At 46.0% G+C, this 20,085-nt stretch overlaps 1 protein-coding gene across 12 annotated transcripts in view; it reads left to right on the forward strand.

The window, feature by feature from the left end:
* Window positions 1-20,085, forward strand: part of LOC110395440 — a 79,422-nt gene that overhangs the window by 30,311 nt on the left and 29,026 nt on the right. For 8 of the 12 annotated variants that reach the window (XM_021389832.1, XM_021389835.1, XM_021389833.1 and 5 more), the window contains exons 3-5: window positions 7,326-7,589; window positions 11,619-11,693; window positions 11,764-11,903. In XM_021389832.1, the coding sequence (XP_021245507.1) occupies window positions 7,521-7,589; window positions 11,619-11,693; window positions 11,764-11,903 (284 nt within the window). In that variant the 5' untranslated portion in view covers window positions 7,326-7,520. Of the gene's footprint in view, window positions 1-7,325; window positions 7,590-7,763; window positions 7,887-7,959; window positions 8,403-9,244; window positions 9,416-11,618; window positions 11,694-11,763; window positions 11,904-20,085 lie in introns of those variants that run through there. The other 4 variants (XM_021389836.1, XM_021389837.1, XM_021389838.1 and 1 more) reach the window with 4 other exon arrangements.

A 20,085-nucleotide genomic window follows, 5' to 3' on the forward strand; every position in this document is an offset into this window, starting at 1 on the left:
GATAAATATTTGCACTCCACTGAAATAATTATGACTTAGGTGTCGCTGAGATTGACTGGTTGGCCAAGTAGAAAAACCCTCATGGATAGATATTGCCATCCAGTTCAGGGCTTCTACAGCCCTTGGCTCAGTGAGAACCTGAGACTCCTGAAATACTTAGAATTGTGTAAAGATTAAAAAGAAGTGGCATGGTGCGAATACCATTCGGGAACAGCTAATGATGTGCCCAGCCCAGCCACCAAAGCCATTGCTGAGAACTGGCAAACCCAGAACATCATCTTAATCCCAGCACCTTGTATCTTGCAGCCACTCCCTTTGATGATTTAAAGAGGTGTATCTAATTCTCAGCTGGCCTTCACCGAGAAGGAATGCAGCACGATTGCAATTTTGGTGTGGTATAATTACCCTGCCTTTCTTGCCCCATTACCACTGACACTGCTCTCCTCACGCCTGGCTTTATAGGCTGACTTGTACAACCTCTTTGATTTGCTTTGTTGTTTTTTTTAACAGTGTTGGTAAGAGGTGTTTGCTGGTTTCATGGAAGCTTCCTTTGGTTTCTGGGTGGCATGGCATCGAAGTCCTCATTTTTGTAAGACTCTTTCAGAGCTGAGCAACATGATACAGAAGAGTCTGGAAGAGTCTGGCAATAAGTTTGATTCAGTGGCTGGAGCCAAGTGCAAAACAGTCCAAAGAAGTTTCTCCTTTCAGAAATACTGCAGTGCCGATAAACAAGGCGCTACTTTTCTTGGAGCTCGATGGCTTTGCCACTGCAGAAACCAGGCGGAGTTCTAGGAAGCCAAACTCAACCTTGTGTAAATTTGACCTGTGCAGGGCCTGGGGCAGAACTTTGAAGGGGGTGGGTCTGGGTGGAAGCCAGCAATGGGCTGGAGAGCAGAGTGGGAGATGTGGGGCTTCTCTTGCCATGCAGCTTCAAAGAGACCCAAGAAGGAGATTCCCCTGGCATTGCATATCGAGGCAGAAGTGCAAGGTGCCACATCCCTTTGTCGATGGAGGAGGGAATCCAGGACCAGGTGCAGCACCCCTCTTCAGCTGGCTTCCCGTAGTGTCTGATGTTTATAGAGATCATTTCACAGCTTAAAGTTAAAACTTGACATTTATTTCATGTGGCTTCCTTGCTTCTTGTTGCTTCCTGAATTATTCTGGTCTGAGTCTTGCCCTTGGGGCTTCAAGTCTCTTGCTGTGCACGAGTCCAGCGGAAAACTCATTTTTCTGGGCCTCTCAGTAATAGAGATCAAGTAAACTGGTGTTTAAGGAGATTGGCCCAAGTGAGTCATTTGATTGCACACAACTGCTGCACGCCTGGTGCAGAGCTTGTGTCTATCAGCAATATTTATCTTGCAAATTGTTTACTGGATTCTGCACCAGGAACCAAGGTACATGCATAAAGGCATGTCAGATAAGAAGTTGGTTGTGGGTTGAAGGCTGTTCACATTCAGGATTTTTCATCTCTTCCACAGAGAATCAATGTCCAAACGTGTGGGGCGGGCAGAGGTGGTGCTGCGAGGCTGTGGCAGGAGCTGGAGGCATCCCCATGGGACGCTCCATTTGTATGACTCGGAGGCTGGTCTTTCCTGCTGTGTGCTGTACGGGGCTTCCTTTGTGTTATCTGCAGCCAGCTGTTTTATCACAAATCTCGTGATGTTGGCTCTTTTTTCTTTCAGTTTCAGTTTTGAGTTCTTTGCCATTTCACAAATGCTTAGCTTTTCATTTTTATTTATTTGTGCTCCTTTTTTTTTTTCTTTTTCTAAAGAGGTGATTTCTATCTTCTTAACATGGAGAGCAGTTTGAGAATTGGCTGTCTTTCCCAGAACTGAAATCTAGCATGAGAAAGGACCATTGCGTATGTGTTTTAAAATGTCATGATTTCCAAGACAACCCCATGAATTTAAAGCAAGGGGTTCATGAACACATTACATTATGCATCTTGCCTTCATCACATCTTCCAGAGGACGTGGAAGAAGACTGCTAAGGGGCTTTTACTCATAAGTACCAGCATGTCAAAAAGCCTTTCTGTGTGCATTTTCAATTGTTAGTGACTGCTCTATCTCACAGAGGCTTCCTGTTACTTTGCATGGTCTAGGACTGGGCGGGGGCCGCTGACTATTTTAGAAGCTCCACAGAAAATGTTCTTCATTTATAAGTTAATAGACCCACCTTATTAATCCTGTTTTTACAATGCTTTCTGCAAATGAAATCTGGAACGTGAGAATCACATCTTTACACTTTAGCTGCCAGCCCCAGCAGTCAAAGTTTTATGAAAAGCAAATTGTGCACGTGGGCAGGGCAGTGCCCCTGTGGATTTGCTGGGTATAGCTGGGTGGTCCAAACTGGTGTGCTTCTTTGGATGCATTAGGAGCAGAGTCAGCATCTGACAAAGTCCCAGAAGTCTGAATGAACACACAAGACTGATGACTGCCTTACAATCCTCTAACAGTGCTTTTGGACGATCCCAGTTCAGTCGGCACAGCTGTTGGCACAACAGGGCCATTCCTGAGAAGGCACGGACAGACAGACAGACACTCTGCTTTGTGCTGTGTGGTTTTGCAGCGTTTCTGGGCAGCTGATCGAGCAAGGGTTTCATTGTATTCTCACTAAGGTGTTGCGACAGCCTGAACTCATCTTCCCTTTTGGATCGTGTGCGGTATCCTCCATTAGTAACACTTTGCTCTGACAGGCATCCTGCTGTGCATTGCAGCAGTCAGGGGCTAAATAATTTATTTTGGAAGCAAGTTTTGCACATGACTTGGAAAAGGGAGGAGAGCAGGAATATTGCAACAGCGAACCATGGGGTGGATTTCAACGGTAGCCTTGGAGAAATATGTTGTGCCCTATAGTTTCTGAGCATTGCACTTCACCATCCATTGTTTCAAAATTGCTTTCTCTCCCATAATTATCTTTACAAGAGGAGGCAGATCCAAAGCATTTGTGCTTTTTTTTTTTTTCAATGTAGTTCATTGATTTCCATTTCTAATAATAAGTGTGAATAAACAAAAGGGAAAAAAAACCACGGTAATATATTACCTGGTATTTAAAATAAAGAGAACAGGTCTGCCACAGCACGCTCCGTATGTGGACATCAAAGTGCCTTACAGAGGTCATAATTGTCATTTCAAAGATGAGGAAGCAGAGGTGCTGGGGGAAAGTGGCTGGCTCAGCCGGTCAGTGCTGGAGTGGGGCGAGAGTCTCCCGAGCCTGTACTGCAGGCAGAGATGAGGGAACACAGGAGAACAAACCCATCCTCCCTTAATCAGGACGGCTCAGGTCCCAGGTGCAGAGAAGGCACAGTGACACTGCAGGGAGAGCAGCAAACCGTGCCCCCAGCCGTGGAGTCAGTGAAGCCTGGTTTCCTGCTGTTCTGTCCAAGGTTTCTCTGATGTTGACCTTTGAAGAGGTCAAGAGGTGCCAGTGACCTTTCCCTCACGAAGGGCACTGAAGGACTCCGGCTCCCCAGCTTTGTTGTCTGTTTCCCCAAAAGTTTAAGGTACTTGAGAATTTTTGAGCCCTTCTGTCAGGCATGATTGCTATGAACCAGTGAGTCACAAATAGCGTGTGCTTGCATGCATACACCCATGCATGCACACACAGACGTATATCTTGGCATTGCAACGTAAGGGATATTTTACCCTATGGAACTATGCGATCAGTTAACATTTTCAGCTTGTAGGTCTGTGGTTTTAAACATGTTTCTCCATGGAGTTCTGAAAGATAAAGGGTTGTACAGCAAGGATCTTCATTGGTGCAGTACAGTTGTCCCGTCTTACTGAAAAATGCTTATCAAAGGAAGACACAAAATGCCTCCAAATTGCTCTTCGAACTTTGTGGCTGCATCTTCTTTGAGCCCTTAGAGGCTCGCTATTAAGTCAGACTCTTTAAGTTACTCAGTTGATGAATCCTGCCTCTTGGTGAGAAGACTTCTTCCACGCCTGCAGCCATGCTGCCCTGGGGCACGGTCCTGTCACATCTCATCACCCAGAGAGGGAGAGGCTGAATGAGCTTTTTGGTGGGAATTTCTGAAGTTGTGATTTTCAATCTTTCTTGATTTGTGAGCTATGAAAGTACTTCAGGTGGCTGTTCAGCCTCCTTGGCAGGAAACTGAAGCTTACTGATAAGAGACTGGTTTTATTAGCTTTGACAGACCCATTACAAGTAGGCTGTGGATGCCACAGGTCTTCCATGCATGGAGTTTCACCATATGAAGTGTCCATGAGTTCCTAGAGGGGTTTGCCCATGGGAAGCAGACATAATGTGTAAGATTGTCCATCTGTGCTCATATGGTAGGAAGGAGCAAAATCACTGGGAGCCAGGACACAAAATCCTGCACCTGCCTTTAGGAGAGCAGCCATGCTGTGGTTGTGCGTGTGTGGAGGTGGCTGGCAGGGCTCCCCAGGGTGCTGCTGAACAGGCTGTCCTTGGGAGGTCAGCTCTTGGCACAGGAAGCAGCCTGCCTACCTTTGTCGCAAGCTGTGCCGCACTACTGGCCAAGGTAACTGCTTTGAAACGGCTTGCAGCGTGACCTTCTGATTAACAGTGCATCCCTGTCTGGTTCTGCTTCTTCAGACTAGTGCTGGGAAAGATGGTTAGCAGGGGTAGGTTGTCTAGCTTTGTCGTTCACCCTCTTTGACCTCCCACTCTTTTTTCTTGATTAAGTCCATGTTACCCATCAATTAAAAAGAGACCGTGTTGTGTTTTTAGCCCACAGGAGCGTTGTGAGAGCTTTAATAATAAACTTTTCAAGATCATCAAGAGAAATGTGCTATATAAATGCAGATTAATGTTACTAGAAAGCCTGCAGGTTCTTTACCTTATATGTCTCTTCCGTGGTGTCTGCCAGCAGACCTGAATACATTTGCTACTCAGATTACTAATCTCAGACATCATATATCAATGGAGCAGACTTTCTTTCTTTATACTTTAAATATCATGGCACACTGTATCACGCAACCTGTGATAATACTGTTTAGCATCTCTGTCATTAAAGCATCCCTTCATACTTTTGTTGTTACAGGCCTCAGGGGCATTGTTTATGGGCAGACCTCAAAGACTCAGTAGTACTTCAGTTTTCCAGGTAGGAAAACTGAGCCCCATTTTCCAAACCCTGAGCCAGTGGCATAGTAACTGAGTCTCTTAGCCCTCCCATGCTGTCTTCAAGCACTGGGAAACTGTTTTTAAAAGAACCAAAGACTAAAAATTACAGGACCTCAATGCAGAGTTTGCAAGTGAAAGTAAGCTTGCTAAACAGAATTTTCTTTTCGCCCTCTGTGTGCTGCGAGTGACACTTCAAGTAGGCACTGCAGTGGGTGCATTTCCTGTGTGTCTGGTTGCTCTTGGAGAGATGTTTTAGCTGGAGGGGAAAGCCCTCACTCATTAGCAGTGCCTCTTAGGCTTCTGGTTGCCTACTGAGTGTTTTACATCCTTGAGTGCTTCGCTAATATTCTTCTCTTAACACTGAGCCTTTTTGCGGGTTACTAGTATGTTCCTCAGACTTGCAGGCTGTTGTTCAAAAAGAGTTAGAGAAAATACACAAATAATGGGGACAGCTGCATGAAGGTCCCTCTTCTTCACACTTACCAGGAGAATATCCTTTTCACTGGGCTGTGTAGCAGTGGTGCCCCATCTTTTCCCATCTGTGAACCTTACATTCCTTGTTGCCCAATGGCCTGGTTCCAAGACAACCGGGGGAATAATTCCTTCCCTCCAGCTGATGTGGGTGCTTTGAAAAGAGTTGCTGTCTTGATCTCTGTTAGGCTGGAGATGGCACTTCCGTGTCTCTTTTGTCTTTAGTGAATATCCTGATCCCCACAATTGATGCACCAAGCAACATGGAAGGTCAAGCAAGGACCAGGCCTCTTGTTTCGAAGGAGGCAGAGGAGCTCTTTCCTTTGCTTTCCTTATTGGTGATTTCTGCCAAATCTGGCAAATCCCATTTTTGGGTGACTGCTTCTGCCAGTGGCTCATATTGGATGTGTAATTGGAGCTTGGGAATTCCACTTCTGGAGCCAGGCACTTTGAAAGGAGGTGCTGGTGTTGCTGTCACCACACCTAAGCCCTTTGCCAATCTGGGGTCTGGGCGTCAAAGGTGAGTAATTGTTATTGATGGAGGAGCTGCCTTGTTTGTCCACTGAATAAATAAAGCAGATTTTCCGTCTGTTCCCTCCTCCAAGTCTCCTCCAGATCCTTCCAGCTTCCCCACGTCACTCCCTTTTCCTAATCTCCCCATCTTTTCTCTGTGGCTTCCTCCAGCAGTTTCAGTTCTGGCGGGCAGCTCCCAGCCTTATGTTCTCATCTGAAGAGGGCTTTCCAAGCGCGCCTTGAATGTCTTGCACAGTACAACCTTCTTCCCAAAGCCATCTGTGTCAAAAAGCTATATTCTTTCCCTATTTTGCAATGATCATATTTAACTTCTAGTTACATACTGAGGTTACTAGCCACTCCCTACTGGCATGGCCTATTCCTAAAGAAGCTGTGTGCCTTTTAACCTAGGGTGCTGGAGGGCATTTACTGCCCAAACCATCTGCTGTTAAGCTTTCTATTTGCCCTTCAAAGCCATATTGCCCAGGGCCTGTGACCTGAACAGCAAGTTGGTGTCCTGTGAGAGTGTCTGGTCCAGGAATGGCCATGTTTCCTGTCACTTGTTTCAGTAGCTGCATAGATTTCAGCATCCTTGTGAAGGATCGTTCAGACAATTTCAGCATCCTTATGGTGGATTGTTCAGAGCTTTCCAATAGCAGAAATGTTGAGTCATGGCACACAGCCATTTCGGAAGTGGTAGGCTAGTTAAATGGACAAACCCTGCGGTCACTCTGGGTCAATAGATAGCGACAATGGGCTGCACTAAACTTTTTTTTTCCATCAGTGCAGCTCTATCTCATTGATCCCCTCAGTATTGTGCCAGAGAACAGCTGGATAGCTTTTTTGTATTTAATTTCACTTCCTAACCTGGAAGGCTTCCTACAACACAGAAGTGTCGGCGAGGTATTGGTGCTTGCTTCTTCTGTGTGGTCTGACAAGGATATCTCTCTCATCCTCTTTGCCTAGGGTGTAACTCCTGTAGAAATGATTTTTGTGGAGCAGTGTTACATAGGGAAAGAGTTATGTTTAATGACAGTTCTGGGGCATTTAAATGTTAAAGTACTTTCATAGCAGAGGTGTATGTGGTTGTTCTGGCATAAAAATGCTTGGGTTATGGGAACCAGTATAAATTATGCTAGCGAGAGCAAGTTTTATCTTTATATGTTGGGAAAGCTGGTCCTGTAATTGGATGTAACTGTAAATAAAACAAGCTTGGCACTGTTTTTCATTCACAGGCTTCCAATTCAAATATATCCCCACCATCCCTGTAGGAAATGGCAGCTGTGAGGGGTCAAGTGAGTTGGAATCAGACTCATCTCATGACCTTCAGCTCAGGCACCACCAGCTTGATACTCCAGACTCCCTTTATATGGATAAAAATTGCTGCAAAGTCAAGAATCTGATATTTCCAACATCTATTTTACGTGGGGATGAACCGTGGCCTGGAAGAATCTGTGCAGTGTAATAGGAGCATGGCGAGGAGGTCAGTCACTTACAGTGTAAGTATCCAGTGTATGGGAGATAAATCCCCTGCTTGACCTCTGTGATCCTCAGTGTGTCTGCAGACTGCCAGTCTCACCTCCCACTCACCTGGGCACAGTGCCCACTGCAGGTATAGGGCACCAGTCCCTGCTCAGCCTGTCTTAATTAAAAACAACTTTTTTGCGTGATAGATACCAAGAGAATGCACGGTATAACAGGGAACACAGAAGGCTTCTGCCCTGAGGACACTTCTGTGCAAACAGATGAGAAGCAGAATATCTGTCAGGAAAGCCAGAAAAACTCTATTTTGGAAGGTACGTGGTTCCTTTCCTCTTTGGACATAGCATCTCTGCAGGCTGATGTGGGCTCCCGTTACAGAAGAGGTCTTCAAGGCGTGGAAAGTCTAGGAAGGGAAAACGTGAAACCAGTGGAGGGGGAAAAAAAATCCCAAGCAATTAGCATGCTCTGCCAGGGATTTTGTTTCGGCCCATCCCTCTCCCGCTGCGCTGAGCACAGGGTGTACGCATCTTGTAGGAGAGCAGCTCTGCCCAGGGGTACACAGGGTTCCCATAGGCAGAAGTGGAAGGGGACAGGAAGCACTCAGCTTAGTTTTACAGCCTTGAAACAGACTGACCGGCTGACATCGTGACTCACCCAGGGTTGCCTGGGATGCCAGCGGCAGAGCCGGTATTTAAAGCCCTGGCATCACAGCCAGAGGCACTGCCAGGTCCTGCTCCATCAGGTCTGACGTAGCAGGAGCCTTATGTAACTCAGCCAGATTTTCGGTTTGGTTGCAACAGTTTCGGAGGAACTTGTGCACATGATTTGCAGTATGTATAAGTTAGACCGTACTTCTGTCCCCTTCTGTCTCACACTTCACTGGGTTGCTTCCAGGGTCAGGGAACAAGGGTTCATTTCCAGCTAACTACAACAAGGCTTGCATTTGCATTCTGTCTTTGTTTTGTGTTGGGATAACAGAGGTTTGCGCTGGCATGTGAGACATTTTCTTACTGGTTGTCTACAACCGCAGCTGGATTTCAGAAGTGTTTTGGCAGACAGCCCTTCTGGCAGCCAGTGATCTTCGCAGCAGCTTCTCAGGCTGAAATGTTTTTCTTGAAATGCGTCAGCCCATATCTATTATTGCACAAGCTTTTCCTTTTCCCCTCATCTGTTCCGGCCGTATCTGAATGTGTGAACTCTTTTCAACATGTAGAGTGGGCCTGAGTAAATGCTTGCGAGGGAAAAGCTTAATAGGGAAGACTTAGTGCGTTTCTTGGCTTATTATTCCGGCTGGCAATAATTTACACATGCAGCATAACAGTAGCAATAGTGCAGTAGCAAATCATGATTGCTTTCGGTAGGAAGAATCCCTCTGACATGCTTAGCAGTGTCCCAGTGTGTTGGCTGCCTGTCCTATGAGCACGTGTTTCTTGTAGCTGCATCTGCCATGTGGCTTCCTGTAAAACAGAGGCTTAAAACTGTAAAATAGAGGCAGTTCATACCGTGGGATAGTTAAGATTGAGTGTTTTAATCCATTGGTTACCTTTTCAGGTTAAACTATTCATTTAAGCAGAGTAAGGACAATAGAGTCCATCAGCGGCAAGTCTGGGGTGTAATGTAAGACGAACACATCATAACTTTTCTGCCTTGCTCCTTCCCACCTACTCTTCAGGCGACCCATCTGTTTTGGAAAGCTTAATAATTCAGGACTTCAAAATCGCTGTCTGTGCGTGAGGAGCAAAGACGACACGCTGTGATCTTTTTGCACACGGAGGAGATCGAGGTCTTGATAGGAAGCAGGGCTGGGAAAGTTGTGATGCTGGTGTCGTTGGTGAGGAACCAGGTGAGCTGGGGAGTGAGCCGGGGTGAGACGTGTCGTTTGGGGAGCGCTGGCCAAATTCAAAGTACTTATGCAGAGACTTGCCTCTAATTATATATTTAAACCCAGATCCAAAGCAGTTATATACCTGCAAAAAAAAAAAAAAGTAAAATACAGCATCACCTGTAGAGGTACCTCTGTGCTTTGCTGAGTGAAAGTCTGCACGATTAGATGGGGCATGGCAAGATGATCTCTGGTCCATAGGCTTAAACTGACCAAGGCCACCAGCTTGCAGCTGAAGTATTTTGTAGAAACTCAGCTATGAGTGTCAAAGTCTGTAGAAGTGCGGCTTCTACATCTTTATTAACATTTTTAATCTTATTATCTCAAGCCTTTTATCTTCAAATGTTCTTGGCTGTTTGTTTGTTTTCTTTACATTTGTTTACATAACTGAAAGTTTTTCTGGAAATGCTGGTATGGCTTTAAACTGCAAGGGTGATTCACTGAAAATAATTCATTCAGAGATCTCGGCATCTCTTTTCCTTGTCATCTGGTGGTGGATATTCTGTGATTCTCTTGGAAGGTTTTTTCCCCTGAATGTGCATGTATGCGCTCACACCTGGAGAGACTTGCACACATTTGCAAATGCAGCCACTTCCCTCTTCTTTTTGGGCTTTTAAGTCGCTCCCTGTTTCTGGAACAAGACGCATCCGACCTGTACGATTAACCCTTTCTGCTGTGTGCCTCCTTTCTTTGAGTCTAAAAGTGTGACGGAGCTGCTGAGATCCGCAGGACCCACCCTGTGGCCCCACTGGGTTATTCTTCATGCTGTAAACCTCTCTACCCTTCTAATACAGAGAAGGATCGTGCAAAATCTGCTTTGAGAGCGGTCTGTGCTCTGTGCTTACTCCTGCCATTTGCCCAGGCTCAGCCTGGGAGCTGCTGGCTGCCCTGGGTCAAACCAGGCCAGGCACTTTCCTAAAGAATAGAACAGTATAGATCTGCTCCCAGGGCTCAGAATTGTTCCTTGGAGTTGTTTAACTTATTACCATAGGTTCAGGTGCTGTTGTTGATATAGAGGTTACAGCTTGCTCACATGTTGATATCTGTCAGTAGCAAAAGCAGTGAGTTCTGCCTCCATCTTGGTAAGCTTTCAGGAGCTGGCATAGGAAATGAACCACGGTCCTTGCTGCCTGTGAAACGAGCTCATACATAGTGTAAGGGGTAGGATTTCCCTACCGGTCCTGTAAGTGAAATCTCATGAAACTTAGAGTGGCTCATTGCTGTAAATATCAGTATTACTTGAGCTATTTCCTTTGTAGAGCTCTCACTTGAAATTTTCGCTGCTGAAGAGAAATCTGGGGACTAAACACCTTTGAAGAGCAGTAGGTTGTTTTTTTCCCTTGTTCTGAAAAAGGTCATTTATGCAATGCCAGAATTCCCTGTAACTTAGTACTTTGCACTGCTATTTCAGAAGTTAAAAGCTATTACGATGCTCTTTAATCAGCAGCAGACTGTGACAAAACATGGTTGCTTGGCAGTGACAGTCGTGTCATTGCAAAACCGACATCTCCCTTAGAACCCGTGCAAGGTAACCAGCAGGCGTTAGGTGAGTTGGGGTTAGCCCAGTAAATGCAATGCAAGGAGCCTGCAGCAGATATGGAGTCACCCCGTAATTACGCTCCTGTTTTTAATGCCTCATCTATGAAACAGTCGCTGGAACAGGACAACTTTTATAAATTCAAGGAGGGCCATGGTTATTATAACTAACTTCAGCAACACTCGGCTCTTTGAGGGCTTTTATCCAAATGTCTCCAAGCCTTTGTTCTTCACAAAGGGAGATAAATGTAATTATCACAGTCCTAAGTGGGGAAAGCTGAGGCGTACTGAACCTAATTACCTGCTCAAGGATATACAGCAAATCAGTAGCAGAGATGGGAACACAAACCAGTTCTCCTGACTTCCCTTTGTGCCCTAGTCGCTGCATCTTGGTGCCATCTCTATTAGGTAGCAGCTGCAGTGGGGATAACAAGACAAACCATCCCAATAAGGCAAAGCTGCATGGGCCTGAATAGAAGGGAGACAACTGTATGCCCAGCTGAGGTGACTGTGAGATACACCTATAGCCTTTTGTCTGGCATTCAGTGAACCTGGGCCGGCACTGGGAGCTTGTATGTTGTACCTGTGAGACACCAGTTTGTTCCTCGTCATTTGTCCTTGTTTGCAGGACAGGACTGCTGCCACAGATCGCCCACCCAGCTGCTCTCTGCTGACAGCCCCTGCTGCCATCCCAGTTGGTGAGGTGAGTGTTCTGGGACGAAGCCACAGCACCACGCACCCTGTGCCATCCGCTTAGGCTTCTTTCTTTGCAGCTTGTGTCGTTTGTGTTCCAACCTGACCCTCAACATCCACGCAGACGCAGCAGGACCTGCGGCCACCAAGACCTGCGCCAAGCGATTCCTTGTTCCTGGGAGCAGTGCCACGCGCCTGAAATAAGAGGCTGTGCGAAGAGGTGAGAGATGAGATAAGTGAGGCACTGATTCTTCAAAGGCCGCATTCAGCCGCTGTTCCCTCCAAAGGCTGACAGCAGAAAGGGATGGCCTTACGGTGTTCTGTTCTAAGTAAGTGATGTCAAAGCAGAGGAAAGGATCTTTTTTTCACCCCTCTCACTGACTCCAGGCCAGCTATATTCAAACTCTGCTTTCTCAGTGCCTACGCAGCCTGGGTGCAGAGCTGTGCGGGGCTGGTTCCTCCCTGTGCATTACCAGCTATCATAAAAGCTCTGAAATGACAGTGCCTGTGGCATCTCTGAAGGCTCTCTGGAGGTCCCTCCACCCATCTGGCTTACCATTTTTCTGTACAGCTGTGATAGAAGTCATCTCAGCAAGTCAGGGGGATTCACTGCTACCTCGGTGACATCCTTTTCCTGCTTGGGGTCAAAGTGTAACCTTGAGTTTTTGCGGCAGACCAGACTGCTCTCCCTGTGGTTCCCTGAGCACAGTAGCCTGGGTCCGCACTCATTCATCTGTTCTAGGAAGCAAACCAAGTTAAAATTCTCAGGATGAGCTTTTTCTAGCGTTTAGTGATGGCTCATCACATTGCAGCAAAGTGAGGCTTTCAAAAACAGGAACATATTTCAACCCCTAGCTGGGAATAACAAGTTTCAGCACAGTCAGCAGGCAGCTTGCTGCTCACACCCTGGTCAGTACCTGCTTTTGCTGAGAATGGAAGGAGGTACAACTGTGGAAAGGGGTGACTGGTTGTCAGTGTGATACCTTTAAACATGAATCGTAGGTTGTGGTTCCAGCCACAAGAAGATGACCTGTTTAGCGTTTGCTCAGCTTACTTAGCTGTCAGTTTTACCCCACTAGAACATAAGGGCAAGCAAGAATGGGCCAGACAGTATTTTGTGGAAAGAGCAGGCTGCTCCAAAGGCTTCCATGAGAGAAACACAAGATGAGGGAAAGGGAACTGGCTGGAGCACAATAACATAGGGGCAGGAAATACACCAGAACACCGTGCACCAGTAGACTGAGGGGGGTTTCCCTCTGCAGTTCTTTTGAAGGAGGACTTCTGGCATTTAGAAGGGTCAGATTTGGCCAGATCAAGCACCGAGCATGGGCTGCTTCTCACAGCAGACTGAAGGAGAGCAATCATAAGAACCCTGAAAACCACAGTGGCTGGTGCTGGTGTCGTTGACAAGAAGGTAAAGAAGCCCTGCCCTGCAATGCTGGTCACTCCCCTCTGCCCATTTCCCAGCAGTAGAGTTGAACCAAGAGCATTCCCATCCCAGTGCCTCCTTCCCATCCCGAAGTTCTGCCTCTACAGCCAAGAAGTCACGAGCCACGTCCAGTTATACCACTGCTCTGTGTTCTCCAGGACAGAGATGCTCATGGTGGACGCCTCTGCTCCTGCTGGATGGAGACTCCAACAGGTTTAGATGTATTTTAGTGTCTTCCCTGGATTGAGTTGAAGCGGTCATTTACATTTTTGGATGCTACATGTGCATACACACATGTCCATGTATGTGTCTCTTATTTAGCATTCCCCAGTGTGGCTTTCAGCTCAGATGGTACATGGGCTGGTTTTTGCCTCAAGTGCTTAAAGAGAGAAATGGGGACTCTGGCTCCTCTTACAGCAATAGCCTAATCTGGCCCACAGCCACCTCATGCCGAGGAGAGATCTCAAAAGAGAGGTGCTTTAGAAGTATGGTCCAGTAAAGGTGCTTATTTGTGGAAAGCAGCCTGAAGACTGGAAGAAAGCAGCAGCCATCACCGTGAAGGTGCAGTAAACGCGGTGCTGCCGTAGCTCCCCACGCCCACCTCCCGTCCAGGGCAGCCCTTGGTGCAGAGCAGGTTCCACTGGCACTGCGGAGCAACAGCTATTCTTGGACACCACCTACTGGCATTGTCCTCGTTAACTCTTCTGACGATGAGCAGTTGCGCAGGGTGCAGAGGGCATCCCGAGCCTGGGGGCGGAGAGATAGACATGACCTTCCCGACCTTGTCAGTGAATGTCCTGCTTGTGTTCTTTCTGAGGGAGGGGGCTGCCCTGGGGCTCTGAAAAGCAGCGTTATGTAAGGGAGGGATTTTTCCATGCTACTGGGATGCCAAAAGAAGTGCTGTGAAAGGGCGTGGGTGAAAGAAGGAAAAAAAAAAAAAAAAAGGAGAAAATGCTTCCAGGAATAAACCAGAGGTCTTCCCTTCCCTACCGCAGCTCCAGCAGAGCTCTGTATGGCAGAGAAAAAGCTTTTCATTTTTGGACGGAGCGTTTTGAATCAGACAGGAGGAGGAGGTACAGCTTCAGGCTGCCCTGCCTTCCAGCGCCAGTATCCCAGACTGCATGACAGGCAGCAGGAAAGAACAAAGGGCTGGCGGTCACTTGTCCTAGTTGGCACAGGGCATGGAGAGAGGTAGGCAGGGGCCATGCTTGACCGCTGTGTGGCTTTGCTGTATGTGATGGGAAGAAACATCCCAGCTGCAGCCGCTCCATTTGAAGAACGCAGTGCAGCCCTTCCTCCGTCTTCTTGCCGTTGTCCTGCCGCAGCTCTGGCATTTCAGCACAGATCACACCAGCAGGCTCCCAGCACACCCATGGGCCCTAATTGCTCCGAGCAGCTTCATCTGCCCAGCGGCTCCATTTAAGCTCAGCCTGCAGCTAGCTTGCAGGTGGCTTTGTCTCCAGCTTTGTTGCCTTTGGGGTATGTGTCAAGGGTCCCATGAGGATCACCGACCTCCACCCCTGGCTCCACATAGCACCACCCAAACCCTCTTTCCCAAGCATATTCCTTTCACAGGACTAGTGCCCTTGTGAGCATAGGTCTGACTTCCACTGGTGCTTGAGAGGGTAGAAATGTAACAGGGCTGCCTTGGTGCTGTGTATCCCAGGGTCTGCATACTGCAGGATCTGAGTAAGCCATCAGTACCTGCAGAGATCCTGCTGGCATCTCTTGCTGTTCTCCTGTCAATGGCAAGGGCAGTGCAGGGAGGAGTGTCTACTGGGGCTTTGAGGTATTACGTTTGTTTTAAAATATTAATTTCCTTTTCTGTTTGCTGGCTGTAGAGTCTGAGGGATAAAAGATGTATCTGGCAGGTGGCCTTTGGAAACAGAGTTTGTTCTGAATGGTGTGTGTAGGGTGTGAGCCCATAGTTTAATGGCTCTTACTATTAAGGGTTTTATGAAACAATCATAATGAGAGGGGGCCTCTTCTTCCAGCAAAACTGAAATTCTTTTCCTTCAATTGCTTCCATTTTCTGTTGTATAGTGTATTGAAAAAGAAGGCTTTCATTACTGTGCCATATCACCCCGGGCTCCCCTTTCATATGAATCCTACCAATTGGAGAGATGTGTTCCTGGAAGATGCTTACATGGCTCAAGAGCTTTACTCTGGCTCAGTAGCTTTCTCTGATTGGGCAAGCTCTCTTTTTATGGTGAGTAAAATCAGAGGTGATTTACAGCCTACACTGATATAATGTGACCCAGCCATGATAATCGTTCATCGTAATGAATGATAGATGTAGTTATTACCTTGTTTTATTACTGGAGCAGCTAATTCCAAGCTACGTTTACTGCGCAGGATGAATACCGTAGGCTGGAAAGAAAGCACTGGCCTTGTTGTACTGATTCAAATGGATTTCAGAAGCTGTCTTGCACATCAGGTGCAGACTATTTTACATTGCAGGGAAAAAAATACTGTTGGGTTTGTACTTTTCAGTGTGCATTTCCTAATTTTAAAGGTGGAAAGTCATGTGTTCTCATTCTCACGTTGTGAAGTCTCTCAGAGAAAGCATCTGTGATCAGAGCAGATCTTTTAGTAATTAATATGAGCCCCAATTCTATTTATGACTCTCAGTGTCTTACTGGTAGTTTTCAAAGTGAGATTGCTGCAGTTTTTACGTAGAAGCTTTGCAGGCCACGTGATACACTGACAGATTATGTTGCCTGTAAACAATCTGTTCTGCAGTAACAACCTTCCTGTCTCCGTTCAATATTTATATATTTATTTATAAAATAACAAAGGAAGAAAAGGGTCTTGTCATATTATCCAGTGAACTGGCAGCTCTGAGAGCTTCTTAGGCGTGAGAGCAAGCTTGCAGTGATGGCACTATGGAGCTTCTTTGTAGACAAGCCCCAACAAAATAACCAGGCCTGATCAAAACTGCTAACACCATAAGTTTCACTAAAAATTAATTAGTAGAGAGGAAGAAAAAGAGGAAGGGCAGGCACGGCTTTGAAGAACAAGTTTCAGAAAGTAACACTGTGGTAACCCTGAAGGGTATTTGGACAAAGACGATATAGATTTTGCTCTTCAGAGGGAAATATGAAGAGAGGCTGATGTTGCAGTGTTGATGCTGCCTTGCCAAAGTGCACAATTTGAGGAACAAGTGACTTGTGTATTCTGACACTTGTGTTTTCTGGGTTAGGGGTTAGGGTTAAGATTGGCTTGGGGTTATGGTTAGGGTTAAGTTTTAGCGTTAGAGTTGTGGTTAGGTTTTAGTGTTAGAGTTAGTTGAACACCTCCAGGGATGGTGACTCCATCACCTCCCTGGTCAGCCTGTGCCAGTGCTTCACTTTTCTTTCGGAGAAGAAATGTTTACTAATACCCAACCTGAATGCCCAGCCTTCCCCTGGTCCAAGCTGAGGTCATTCCCTCTGGTCCTATCACTGTTACATGGAGCAAAGGCTGACACTCATGTCGCCACAGCCTCTTTTCAGGCAATTGTAAAGATCAATAAGATCTTCCCTGAGCCTCCTCTTCCCCAGACTGAACAATCCCACTTCCCTCAGCCACTCCCCTTAACACTTATGCTCCAGGCCCCTCACAGATTCCTTGACCTTCTCTGGATGCCCTCCAGGGCCTCAATGTCTTTTCCTGGAGTGAGGAAGAGCCTGTTACAAGGATGAGCCTATTCCAAGGCAGCAGCAGTTCAAAATGGAGGTACCCTGAATCACCAGCTGCCTTGACAATAGTTCCTCATCTACCCTGCAGGAGTGGGCAGGTCCCAAGGACTGTGTGGTGGGGCTGGAGACCTTGGCTGGCTGAAAACCCTTCTGTGAGAAGCTGTGTTTCACCTCCCTGAGATGCAGAGCCCCTGTCTGTAGCTGGCTTTCCATGGGCATACTGAGTCTCAAATTTGAATGAGAAAACAGTTTATTGCATGACTCTGGAAAGGCTACAAAGTGCTCTCTGGGGATAAAGATATGTGGGTGGGCATGTATGTGTCTTCATTTACTGTAGGCAAAAATGACAATCTTATTTGTAGTTATGTCTGCCCTCTGCTTCCTGCTAGAGCTCCCCTTCTGCACTTCTGGCTTACCAAAGTTTCTTCTCTGCTTGCAGTTTTCCCTTGTTGCTGCAATTTTCCATTGTTGCTTGTTTGCCTCAGGCTTAGTTCCTTTTCAGAGAAGCTGGAGTACAAAAGGTCTGGTTTTAATGAAGTTTAGGAGAAAACCGATGTTTTGTCTTACATTTCTGACTGAAAGAGTTGCTTGGTTGTTTTAACATTTTCATGTTCTGAAATGCAGCCTCAAAATTTAGCTGCAAGATCAACCTGGCACAAAGGCATTTTGGTTTTGGCATGTTTTCTAGATTTAAGCTCATAATCACTTATTTCTCCTACGAAGTAAAGAAACCTATTGTGGTTTGTCTGTTTTGCTCTTCTCTCAGAAATAGTCATTTTTTGTTATTTATTTATTTATTTATTAAGTGCTATGGATGAGAGTCTCTCTGAAACGTTTATGCAATCTCTATTGACCAATGGTGGAAGAATCGGAGGCTGCAGAATGGAGAGTGGTTTTTGGAAGTGGAACAATGGATGGAGGTCAAAGAATGGAAGTTAAAAAAAACGGAGGCCAAAGAATGGAGGTTAAAAAACTGGAAGCTGCAGAGTGGAGGCCAAAAAACTGAAGGCCATTTTTTGGAGGCTGCAGAATGGAGCCTGCAGAATGGAGGACATTTTTGGAGATTGTTTGTTGGAGGCCCAAGAATGGAAGCTGAAGAACAGCAGCTGAAAAACTGGATGCTGGATAGTTGAGGCAATCTTTTAGAGAACATTTTTTGGAGGTTAAAAAATCAGAGGCCGATGGATGGAAACAGTTGGAGGCCACAGAATAGAGGCTGAAAAATTAGAGGCCAGATAATGGAGGCCAGATAATGGAATCCATTTTTGGAGGCTATTTTTTGGAGGCTGCAGAATGGAGCCTGCAGAATGGAGGTTGCAGATGGAGAACGCTTTCTGGATGCTGTTCATTGGAGGCCCAAGAATGGAAGCCAAAGAATGGCAGTTGAAAAATTGGATGCCATTTTTTGCATATGGAGGAACGGAAGCCAAACAATGACAGTTGAAAAACTGGAGGCTGAAGAATGGAACCAAATAATTTGAGGCCAGAAAATGAAGGTTGAAAAATTGTAGGCTGAAAATCTGAGGTTGAAAAACTGTAGGCTGCAGAATGGAAAATGCAGGAGGAAGGACATTGTTTGGAAGCCATTTGTTGGAGGCCCAACCATGGAAGCCAAAGAATGGCAGTCAAAAACTTGGATGCTGAAGAATGGAGGGTGTGTTTTGGAGGTCATTTTTTGAAGGTTGAAAAATGGAAGGTGAAAAATTGGAGGCTGAAGAATGGAGGCCAAAAGAATTAGAGGCAAAAGAATAGAGGTAAAAAAAAATTGGAGGCCACAGAATGGAGGTTGTAGAATAGAGGACATTTATAGGAGGTTGTTTGTTGGAGGCCAGATTGGAAGTCAAAGAATGGTGGTTGAAAATTGGAGGCCACTCTTCGGAGGCCATTTTTTGGAGGATAAAGAATAGAGGAGAATAAAGAATAACTGGAGGCCAGAAATGGAAGTTGAAAAGTTTGAGGCTGTTTTTTAGAGGCCAGATAATGGAGGCTACAGAATGAAGGATGTTTATTTGGAATGCAATGAATGGAAGCTAAAGAATTGGGGTTGGAAAACTGGAAGCTGAAGAATGATAGTTGAAAGATCGGAGACCAATTTTTGGAGGCTGGTTTTTGGAGGCCATGGAACGGAGGCTGTTTTTTGGAATATGAAGAATGGAAGCCAAAGAATGGCAATTGAAGAATTGGTTGCCAAAGGATGGAGGGCAGAGAATGATGGTTGGAACACTGGAAGCCAAAGAACACAGGCCATTTTTTGGAGGCTGTTTTTTTTTTGAGGCTGAAGAATGGAAGTTAAAAAGCTGGAGGCTGAGGAATGGAAGCCAAAAAACAAAAGGCCAGAAACTAGAGGCTAGAAAATGGAGGATGTTTTTGCAGTCTGAAAAAAAAAGAAGCTGAAGCAAAGAGGCTGAAGAATGGAGGCTGAAAATGGAGCCTGATTTTGGAGACAGAAAAACAGAGGACAGTTTTGGTGGCTGAAGTATGGAAACTGAAAAAAAAGGGAGCCTGTTTTCTGAGGCTGAAAAAAGGAAGGCTTATTTTGAAGCCTGAAAAATGGAGTGAGTCCAAAAAATAAAGCAAGACCAAAAAATAGAGGCTAAAAAATTGAGACTGTTTTTGTAGTCTGAAAAATGAAGGCTGAAAAAGTGGAAACTGAAAAGAGGGAGGCTGAACAACAGAGGCTGAAAAAATGGAAGATCTTTATTGAGGCTGAAGGATTGAGGTTGTTTTTTTGGAGTCTGTCTTTGGATGCTGTTTTTATAAGCTAGTTTTAGAGGCTGAAAACTGGGGGCTGTAGCAGAAATGCTAAGTCAAGACCTGAACCAGTGATTGAGAACCTGATGGGAAGGCAGGGCCAAGCCAGGGGAGCTAAGCTGCATGCAGTGCACCTGAGTGACTGGAAGGTAGGAAGTGGCCCTTCCCAGACCTCATTTAAGGGCTGGCAGTGGAGGCAAGGGGATCTTGCTGAAGATCCCTGCTTACATGAGGCCTTCTGAAGGTAAGAATTTTCTTTCCTTTATTTCTGTGTCTTCAGCTGTTGTATTTGAGCAGATCCTCACTTGCTGCAGCTTGGGTCTTTGCTGCTCTGCTGTTATTGCGGCACTTTCCATTGTGTTACAGGGGCTTAAGAATGGACCCTGTCTTTGGAGAATGAAAAATTGAGAACGCTTTTGAAGGCAGAAGAATGGAGGCAGAACGGAGGCTTAAGAATGAAGGCTGAAGAGCGGAGGGTGAAAAATAATGTCTGTTTTTAGAAGATGAAAAATAAAGGCTGGTTTTGTAGGCTGAAAATTCAA

Source organism: Numida meleagris, chromosome 3, assembly GCF_002078875.1.
Source record: "Numida meleagris isolate 19003 breed g44 Domestic line chromosome 3, NumMel1.0, whole genome shotgun sequence".
Lineage (NCBI taxonomy): Eukaryota > Metazoa > Chordata > Aves > Galliformes > Numididae > Numida > Numida meleagris.